The sequence below is a fragment of the Hydra viridissima genome, unplaced genomic scaffold (genome assembly GCF_058129835.1).
Source record: "Hydra viridissima isolate aposymbiotic clone 2 unplaced genomic scaffold, HvirCarnegie_v1 scaffold_9, whole genome shotgun sequence".
Taxonomy (NCBI): domain Eukaryota; kingdom Metazoa; phylum Cnidaria; class Hydrozoa; order Anthoathecata; family Hydridae; genus Hydra; species Hydra viridissima.
Window position 1 is genome coordinate 14,817,013 of NW_028324308.1, and position 10,488 is coordinate 14,827,500.

The 10,488-nt window shown below is 27.7% G+C and overlaps 2 protein-coding genes across 6 annotated transcripts in view; one reads left to right on the forward strand and one right to left on the reverse strand.

The window, feature by feature from the left end:
- Window positions 1-1,821: 1,821 nt before the first annotated feature.
- LOC145193185 (uncharacterized) lies at window positions 1,822-4,369 on the reverse strand. Of its 2 annotated transcripts, none has more exons than XM_090098886.1 (2): window positions 4,165-4,369; window positions 1,822-3,912 (listed from the first exon to the last, which is right to left on the reverse strand). In XM_090098886.1, the coding sequence occupies exon 2, from the start codon at window positions 3,392-3,394 to the stop codon at window positions 1,988-1,990; it is 1,407 nt and encodes a 468-aa protein (XP_089955012.1). In that variant the 5' UTR covers window positions 3,395-3,912; window positions 4,165-4,369; the 3' UTR covers window positions 1,822-1,987. The 2 variants fall into 2 exon arrangements, with proteins under 2 accessions (XP_089955012.1, XP_089955013.1); XM_090098887.1 differs by having other exon boundaries at window positions 4,079-4,369.
- Window positions 4,370-9,302: 4,933 nt separating this feature from the next.
- Window positions 9,303-10,488, forward strand: part of LOC145185587 (uncharacterized) — a 10,718-nt gene continuing 9,532 nt past the window's right edge. For 2 of the 4 annotated variants that reach the window (XM_090097213.1, XM_090097212.1), the window contains exons 1-3: window positions 9,303-9,420; window positions 9,659-9,739; window positions 9,879-9,989. In XM_090097213.1, the coding sequence (XP_089953339.1) occupies window positions 9,361-9,420; window positions 9,659-9,739; window positions 9,879-9,989 (252 nt within the window). In that variant the 5' untranslated portion in view covers window positions 9,303-9,360. The remainder of the gene's footprint in view (window positions 9,421-9,658; window positions 9,740-9,878; window positions 9,990-10,488) is intronic. The other 2 variants (XM_090097214.1, XM_090097215.1) reach the window with 2 other exon arrangements.

The following is a 10,488-nucleotide window of genomic DNA, read 5'->3' on the forward strand; positions in this document are numbered from 1 at the left end:
GTATCCGAACAAAACATTTTATTGTGAAAAATAAACTTTGTTAGTTTTTTTCAGAAAAACATGTTTTTGATAAATACTTTTATAATTATTCTAAAAGCAAGTTTAATCACGATTTTATATAGTAAAAAATTAATCAGCGGTAATTAACTTGCGTTGCTAAAATTTAACCATTCCCGAAGGAGTGTTAAAACTTCAACGAAAAATAATTATCCGAACATGTTGTTTTGTAAACGAAGTTTTCAAATTGATTATTAAAAAAAGTTTTTAAATCAATAGAAATATTGTTGTTTTACAACGAGTAATTTTTAATAATTGACTGATATTTTTTTAAATTCATTTGATTTACCATTGATATCATCAAGTATGGGAGTTAAAATCAAGGAATGGTCCCAAGCTCAGCGCAATTTGGTTATTGACTTGTTCAAGCAAGGTAAAACATTTTGTCGATAAATAAAGCGACTGGAATGGCATTAGGAACCATCAGCGATCTGATTAAAAAGTATAATATGTTTGGATATGTGCAAAATCAGCCAAGATTCGGAGCTAAGCGTAAAACAACATCAAGAATAGATCGACAAATTGTCAAGATTGTGCAAAAAAACCGCTTTTTATCAGCACCAAAAGTGTCAAGCCTCCTTGAGGAAGAGTTTGGGTTACAAGTGAGCTCATTTTCTATTCGAAATCGATTGAAAGAAAGTGGATTCCACGCAAGAAACCATTTATTTCAAAAATCCATTGAAAACGAAGACTTGCATTTGCTAAAAAATATGTAAATATGCTGGTATCATTCTGGAGGAAAGTTTTGTGGACGGATGAGTCAAAATTTAATCTTGTGAAGCCCGATGGAGCTCAAAAAGTATAGAGAAAAAAAGGTGAACCATTCACACTCAGTTGTATTCGAGGCACAGTAAAATTTAGTGGAGGCAATCTTATGGTATGGGGATCGATGGCTTGGAACGGAACAGGAAAACTGGAGTTTATTGATGGAATTATGGACTTTGAGGTTTATGTTAACATTAAAATAAAATTTTATGTTAACATTACAATAAAAATCTTCTGGCTTCAACCAAAAAACTGCGATTAGGAAAACATTTTATCTTCCAATAAGACAATGATCCTAAACATACGTCAAAGAAAGCAAAAGAGTTTTTTATCCAAAAGCAAATTGAGTTACTTGAATGGCCAGCGCAAAGTCCAGATCTCAATCCAATTGAACATCTCTGTGGCAAAATGTGGCACACGATGTCTAAAAAGAAAAGAAAATCTAAAGATCATGCTCCAAGAAGCTTGGGCTGATATCGACACAGATACGACAAAAAAACAAGTTGAATCGATGCAATGTCGACTTGCAGAAGTCATAAAAGCTAAAGGCGGTCCAACTCAATTTTAAAAGTCATGAAAATAATTACTCGGAGAAGCGTCAATCTTTAAGCCTTAATCTTTAAAATTTTGTTCTGATACTTATTTAATGCTAAAAATTGCATAGTTTAATTTTTAATCAATTAAATATTATTATTGATACTTTTTTTTTTTTTTTGCATATTGACTTCGTAATAAAATTTTCTTTCAGAATAATCTTTTTTTTTATTTTTATAAAGTTATTATTTTCTGAAATAACCGGACAAACTTTATTTTCCATAATAAAATGTTTTGTTCGGATACTTATTTCTCTAACTGTATATTAAATTCATTAAATTTTGTATTGAATTTAATTAGAAATGGATTCAAAAGGGGTGTTCAACCATGAAACCCTTCCCACCCCATACCTTTAGGATCTGCTTTTGAACCCTATATATTTCTGGGTATATAACAAATGGATAGTTTTAGTATAATAGTCATTGATTTCATTAAACTATTACAGCTTGCATATACTTCTCAAAAAATAAAAAAATACTAGAGCAACTAATTAACAATAAATATAAAAAAATTTTCGGTTTACTTATGTTGTTAAAAAAATTTGATCATAATTATTTAACTTGTTAAAAACCTAAAATTTAACTGGCTGGTCATTAAAAACTATTCTTTGTAAATCCATGGAGTCATAAACATTACAAAATTCTTCCACTTTATTACGAGGTACAACTGCATAATTAGTGCCAAGAGTGTCTTCAATTTTTGCTTGTTCTTCAAGAAATGTTTCTAAAGTGTGAGACCTGCAACCTTTTTCAAAAAAAGCCACTCGACAACGAGCACTTCCTCCACCATTGACAAACATCTCTTGTCTCTTAAATACTTGATAGCCATTTTTTTCTAATTTATTATACAAAACAGGGCAGTCATCTCGAGCAATAGCTGTTCTTTGAGAAGCTTTAAAACGACTATCAAACAATATAAAGTTCATTGCATATAATTTCCATTCGTTTTCAGGAACGTATATTATTCGACTTTTACCAATCACATCTATTAGCTGCGAGTGACTTTGGTCAGTTAGTAAGTTTTCAGCAACATACACATTTTGATCCTCATCAACATGTATTCCAAGATCAAGATGATAAATTAGCTCTTTATATTTATCTTGGACTTCAACTAAGCATAATTTTGGTAGAGGATCTGTAATAGCTAATCTTGTATGAATCTGATTTAAATTTTCATAGCTTTTTGGATCACTTCGAGAAGAATGAGCACAGATTGCTAGTAAATTACCATTTTTATCAATGGTTGGAGCAAGATCAGCCATTCCTTCAAAGTTATATGTAATATTAGGCCCACCAATCAAAATTGGAGTCAAACCAAATACCATAGAAACAATAATGCCATAATAACGCTCTATTTGCCTGGTAGAATACTTTGGGGTTTGTAATATTGTGACAGGTCTTCCAGAAAGGAATTCAGAGTTCCCAAGATACAGCCACATATTTGCAAAATATATTGTATCCATAGCATTTGATGACATTCCATTTAAAGAACTTATCACAGTACTTAAATTCTTCCCCAAAATTGGATCATTATCAAATTTACTTTTCAATTTTTCAGTAAAGGAAAGATTTCTTATTGCTTTTGTATACTTGATATTATGAAGTGAACCATCTGAGTTAAGAAGATCTAAAGCCTCAAGACATTCTATTAGTTTTCCTTTGCTTTGTTCTGAGTAATTGAGGCCAAATAAAAACTGTTTTACATTTTGTGATAATGGATTTAAAAGATGTGCAGCCATACCACGCTGCAAAATCTGTCCTTGTTCAGTTAACATTTGTTCCATTTTTGCTGCTTGATCCTGAGCAAGACCTCCACTAATCATCATCGGGTTAATAATTTCATCATATTGAAAATCAATCATATTTTGTTTACCAGCCCATTGAGGGCTGGGATAAATTGCATTGGATCCAATGTAAAGATATCGCGAGAAAACATTCCTGATGTGTTGCTTTGCTGTTGATTTGGCAATTAAAAACATTTTCACAACTTATTTTATTTTTACACAAACCTACAAATAAGGAATATAGTTAAATTTAACAAGCCATAAACATTTCAATGAATCTATCTTCCTTTAAAAAAAATTAATAATATTACATTTAATTGTAACATATATACATATATACATACATCACATAAATGTATGCATGTATGTCACTGCTTCCATAACATATTATGCATACTGTTATATAAACTTGATAACATTTTCTCTAAGAAGTTTGATATATATTTCTATAAAAAACTCCATTTTTTAATTTCCATATATTTCCATATAAACATTTTATATTCCATTGTCAAGTTCTTTGTTTTATACTTACATGTTATTTTTTTTTCGTTGGAAAACTAATTCAAGTTCAGCTTTAATTCTGAACTTTAAATTAGACACGCTGTCGTCTTTAAAGCGTTTGCGGTCTTAAGTAAACAACAAATAACACTTAACTCACTCGAGCTTTTTAGTCTGCATTATTGTGTTTTTTTAGCAATTTTTCAAACCGCTATCTAAAATAAAAGTGTCCATCTTTACACAGTGTTAATAAATATAACAAACTATTTATTTTATTTATTATGAATACACGAAAAACGACAGTGTCAATGTAACCTAGTTACACTTTTTTAAAAATCAAACTGTTATATATACACAAAATGAAAATGTCATTTTAAATACTTCAGAAATAAAATTAAAGTATTTATATCGATCGATGTAAACCATTAAACATTTCCGCAAAAAAAACTTCTGTTAACTTATCTTACATATATAGTATCTTTATTTGGCATGCCCGTGTTTTACCCTCTCCAATTCCTTAGTTTGTCGGCTTATCAGTTAATGAAGGTATTAAATACGTGTTGATAAGATCTTCAACATTTCTGAAGTTGTAAATCCATAGCTTTCGTCATTTGCCTAACTATTTAATTTTTTTGGAGGTGGTTGGAAAATCGATTGCTCCTGGCTTACATCTATATTGAGATGAAAACAAAATTTCTTGTATTAAAAAAGTATAAAACAACAAAGTATAGCAAATCTATTTGAAAAAAACTACTTTAAATCAACAAAATTTTAAAATATTTTAAAATAACTGGAAGGCGCTTTTTTATGTTTAATGAATGATGACATGGATTGTTTATTCAAAGAAATCACTTTATTAATTTCCACTGACTTTGCATTTGATTTTAGCTCCGTGGTAAAAAGTGCGATTTTTGCTTTAGTCACATGAAACCCGAAAAAATTTCTTAAGAAAAAAACGACTTTATACAATTTTCACGAATCTATACAGCGCACTCGCTTTTTTACAAGTTTCACGGCATATAATCGATATAATCCGTAAAAAACCGAAACTTCGATTTTGAACGATCGCATCGAGCAGCATCGTTCAAAACCGAAACCTAAACGCCGATATTTGGAAATTACCTATCGAAATTGGCTTCAAATTTGTTGATAATAACTTCTTTCTTGTGTGCTGTTTCCCTGAAATTTAAAAATCCTGGGCCTTCCTTTTAATGATTTTTTTTATCGTTATTTTGTCGCTGTTTTTTTAAAGTCGAAACATTTCAATATCCAAGGTTTATAGTTTCTCTAACAGATCATAACACACCATTAGCATTGCTAAAATATCTTTAAAGAAGTTATGTAGAGTATATCGAGATTTTAATATACATCTTCTTTCATTTAATTTTGGAATAAATTTTAATTTAAACTAAAATGTCTTTGATAATCTTTTTATTAGTTATTTGATTTTATTAAATCCATGGCGTAGTTTATAACAGGTCTATAAACCGTACTGATGACGACATTAGCTGGAGGCGAGTTTTGTTAAACAGAAAAAATTTTTTAAATGTTTTTTTTTCCCACAATATGCAGTAATATATATATATATATATATATATATATATATATATATATATATATATATATATATATATATATAGCGCCAAAGTAAAATATAATAACCAATTTAAATGTCCCAGGCACCAGAAAGAAAAATTATGGTAAGTTATCAAATCTAATATTTGATGACTTACCATAATTTTTTAGTAGTGATTTAGTAAGTTATCAAATATAACATTTGATAACTTACCAAATCACCAACTACAGTTAATTACCCCAATCACGGGGGATTAACTATGATTAATCCCCCGTGATTGGGGGGATTAACTGTAATTGATGATTTAGTAAGTTATCAAATATAATAATATCTTCCTTTGAAGAAAATATAACACTTTTTTTTTTCCTTTAAGCAAAAGCCAAATCTTTCACAAGAATGCTTTGATGTAGTAAAATCAAGACTAACACCACTATTGTCTGACTGCAAAAGTAATTTTGTGTTTATAATACCAACTTTCTAATATATTTCAAAACTTGTATTTGTTAACTTTTATTCATTACTTGTATTTAAAACTTTGATTTGTAGACAAGAGGAGTTTTAAATTCTCGCTTTAAATGTTTCACAAAACTCCACAAGTTCGTTTTGTGAAACATTTAAAGTTATATTTAGCCATTTTACATAAAAAGAAGTTAAGTTTGAGAAAACCTTTTTTAGATGAATATTCCTCATGAATAGATTTCAACTTTGCTGTTAGTCTTGTAAATCTCTTAATTCAAAGCATTTTTATATCTTCTCTTAGACATTTACATGTAGCACCATATTGCTCTTGTAAAGCATGAGGGGTTCCTCCTTCTGAATTTAACTTTATAAGAGAGTTTTTGATTTTTTTTTGTAACAGAAGTCTTTACTATTATTAAAGAAGTAAAGTAATTGAAAAAACTTTCATCGAATCATAAAAATTAAATGTTTATAATAACTTTATGAGGCAATAAAAATATCCGATTTTGATTTATATGATCCTAGGTGTTAAGGTTAGGGCGCTTATTGTTGGTCTTCGAAGAACCATCATATATAGATAAATAAACAAACAGAAAAATTTTTTTGAAGTATTGCTTTTTATATGACAGACAATAAAAAGCATTAGAAGAAAGTCAATAGTTTTTAAATTTAAACTTTCTTAATAAAAACAATTTTACTTGTTTTAAAGTTCGTTTTGGTATATAAATAAAAAAAAAAAGAGTTTTTGAACTTATTGCATGAAAGTTTTAAAAGATAACTTTTAGACAATAAAATAAGAATCTACCTTAAACATATTGACGCTATAATAATTAAACGCGATTGATCCCATAATGTTCTATTATTCAAAATCTTTATTAAAAAAAAAATAAAAAACAGGTTGTTAATACTTTTAAAAGATAACTTTTAGCCAAAAAAAAAGTAATCATTGCTCAATAAGGCTAATATTAGTGATTTGTTACATATTTTTGTACTTTCAACTTCAGGTTAAAGCACTCTACATTGATTTTAAGATCAAAGATGTTTCCATACGATAGTTAACCAGTATGAAAATCTCTATCATAATCAATCATAAAAATAAGAGGGAGGGGGGAAGGGAGGGAGAAGGTGTAGTATCGTCTATTGTCTCTTGGTATGATAGCCAACCACTTTTTTCTGGTGTTCGAGGAAGACGAAAAACCTTTTCTTTGGAACTTTTATCATAATTTCCGTTGCAACTTGCGACACAGCATTTACGACCCATATTTCCTATAAATATAATACAAAACTTAAAAATTTTGACTAAATAACTTAGCAGGGCCTTCAAAGCTTCACAAGAATCAGAATATGGAAATACAAAACGTTCATCTTCAGTTTTTAACGTTGTTCACACTGGGAATATAATTCGCCTGTTTTAAGATAAGCTATGTTTAAATCATATTTAACTGAATACATTTCCTAAATATTATTTCCAGACTTTTACCCCAGTTACGGTTTGATCCGAGTTACAGTTTTTCTTTTGATATGCCCAAAAGCAGAAGTTTTAAGAATTAAAATGTAAACTTACTTTAACACATTTAAATATAAAAACTGTATTCAGAATCAATATATTGAATTATATTCTGTTATATTGTTATTATATTGTTATATTTCTATTATTTATATAGTATTATACTATTTTATATTTATATACCTTTATATTATCATATATTGTTTTATTATTGTTATATTGCGTTTATATTCAAAATAAATTATGCTAATTTATATAAGTATCAAAAAATTCACCAGAAATAAAGTGGAACGTTCTTAAGCTATTATTCCATCTAAAAAAAATTGTAGATACTTCCTCCCCTCCGCCATGATTTACATTTAATACATAGCCTGTTATATATACACCATCGACGGAAAATTTGACGTTGGGAAGTCAAATTGTAGAAATAAATTAACAACTATAACATTCAAAGTTAAGATTTATTCAAAACATTTTTTACATTTTTTTTTTGCACTCTATCTTCATCTCCATTTACATCTTTGCACCTCCATCGATAGTGTTTGTCATGACTCATATTTATTATTCGTCCTAGTTCTCTGATAAACACTAAAATCAGAGCCCCTAATGCATGAAATTCAAGACAACGTAGAAATATTTTTAATTTTCTTTGAAGATAAATAATATTTCTCTTTATTATTTATTAAATATTGCTAGATTTACTTAAGAGCACCATTTCAAAAAGAAATATTTAGATTTTGAGATGAAGATGAAGTATATCTTCAGACTTAAAGACAACTCTTCTTAAGAAATGTGATGCCAGTATTCTTCTCTGATTTCTAAAAGGCTTTATTTTACAACATTATTATTTTTTTGATTTTTTAAAGCTCCTATCCATGCAACATTTTTTAAAGCTCCTATCCATGCAACACCTTCACTGTATCTTATAGCTATCAAGATATGTATGTATGTGTATGTATGTATGTATGTATGTATGTATGTATGTATGTATGTATGTATGTATGTATGTATGTATGTATGTATGTATGTATGTATGTATGTATGTATGTATGTATGTATGTATGTATGTATGTATGTATGTATGTATGTATGTATGTATGTATGTATGTATGTATGTATGTATGTATGTATGTATGTATGTATGTATGTATGTATGTATGTATGTATGTATGTATGTATGTATGTATGTATGTATGTATGTATGTATGTATGTATGTATGTATGTATGTATGTATGTATGTATGTATGTATGTATGTATGTATGTATGTATGTATGTATGTATGTATGTATGTATGTATGTATGTATGTATGTATATGTACATGTATATATGATCGACTTAAATTGAAGATTTATAAAGATGTGAGTATATTTATTGAATGGGAGAGTGAGACTTTAATTGAATGGGATCTTTCAACGAATTATATTCCCGCTATATTTAAGTTGTCTTGGCTGAGTTCAAACATTAATCACGTGAGCATGATATCTGTGATTACCCGAAATTTAATTAAGGAAACTCGACAACATTTCAACCAAAAGTGAGGTTTTTAATAATGGTGTATAGATAATTAAAATCAAAATCTGAAGTATTTATGAATTTTTATAAATATTTTTTGATAATCAGCTGTTTCAATGAATACTAGAATAACTCATTAATTTTAAAAAGTCAATATTGATAATATCCTTTGAACAAATGTTAAAAATGCGGCGGTATATTTTTGTGGAAAATTTATTTACTCGAAAGTGTAGATAGAAAGAAAAATAAATATATGTATGTATGTATGTATGTATGTATGTATGTATGTATGTATGTATGTATGTATGTATGTATGTATGTATGTATGTATGTATGTATGTATGTATGTATGTATGTATGTATGTATGTATGTATGTATGTATGTATGTATGTATGTATGTATGTATGTATGTATGTATGTATGTATGTATGTATGTATATATGTATGTATGTATGTATTATGTATGTATGTATGATATATATATATATATATATATATATATATATATATATATATATATATATATATATATATATATATATATATATATATATATATCTATGTCTTGTTTGAAAGCTAAAAATGTATCTAAAAATTAGGACTTTATGATGAATGATAACCTGATATATTTTGAAGGAGAATTAGCTAGGAAAGAAGATAATAAGGTATTCATATGACCCTGATATAGACAATGTATCTGGTTGTTATTTTAGGAATAAAATTTATATGTGCTTGTATTTACATGCACTAATGTACACACATATACAATCATACATACGCATATATTCAAGCAAATATACAGATGAATGTACACACATATACAAATATAAACAAGTAAAAAATATCTATACACACTCTAATACAGAAATACACATACAAAAACTTCTTATACTTTTTTTTCAGTGGATTGGGTACTGGGCTGTAGTTCATTTTAGATGCATTTTCTTCTACAATCTGAATGACTGGCAAAAGGAAAAAAAAGTGGTAATAATTTTTTTAATTTGATTATTAAAAAAGTATTAGTACAAGGTTTGGATAAATAAATGTATGTATGTAAGTATTAACCCTTTTGTCTATTTTATGAAGTTTATAATATATACACAAATAAAATGTTAGTGTATAGTTTGTAGGTTGCATAGAGTTGGGATTGTCAACAAAATGCTTTGCCACAAAGTTCAAAAAGAATGCTTTTCTTTTTTATGTTGATACTTCAAAGGAAAGACATCTTTTTAAGGTGAGTTTACACAAATGCAACTCAAAAGACGTCTTTTTAAGACATCTTATTAAGAAAAGTTTGTCAAAAAGTTGTTCAAAATGGTTTTAAAGAAAAGGTTCAAATTTGGACAGATTCAAACAGCAAAAATAATCCAAAGATCAGAATTTTTTTTTCTTAAAGATCTAAAAAGTTGTGGTGCACCATATTATAAACACAGAATAATTGTTAAATTATGTAAATATGCATTTACAGAAAATGAAATATTCGATTACAAAATGTGTACAAATTTTTCTTCATATTTTGAAGTTTAAACTACGAAAACTGTGAACTACAAAAATTTAATATTACCAATCAAGCAAAAACAGTTTTATGAAACAATCTAAACTATTTTTCATTTCATATTCAATTGATTTTCTTGAATTGTTGCTTTATAAAAATGTATAATTTTATTAACTGGCAGTACTATTTTTAAGAGACAGTTAAATGAGCAAAAGAGTACTCCAATACCAACTTTAAA

Bases quoted from the DNA above. Each gene is read 5' to 3' on its own strand.
- LOC145193185 (XM_090098886.1), bottom strand. From the start codon at position 3,394: ATGTTTTTAATTGCCAAATCAACAGCAAAGCAACACATCAGGAATGTT.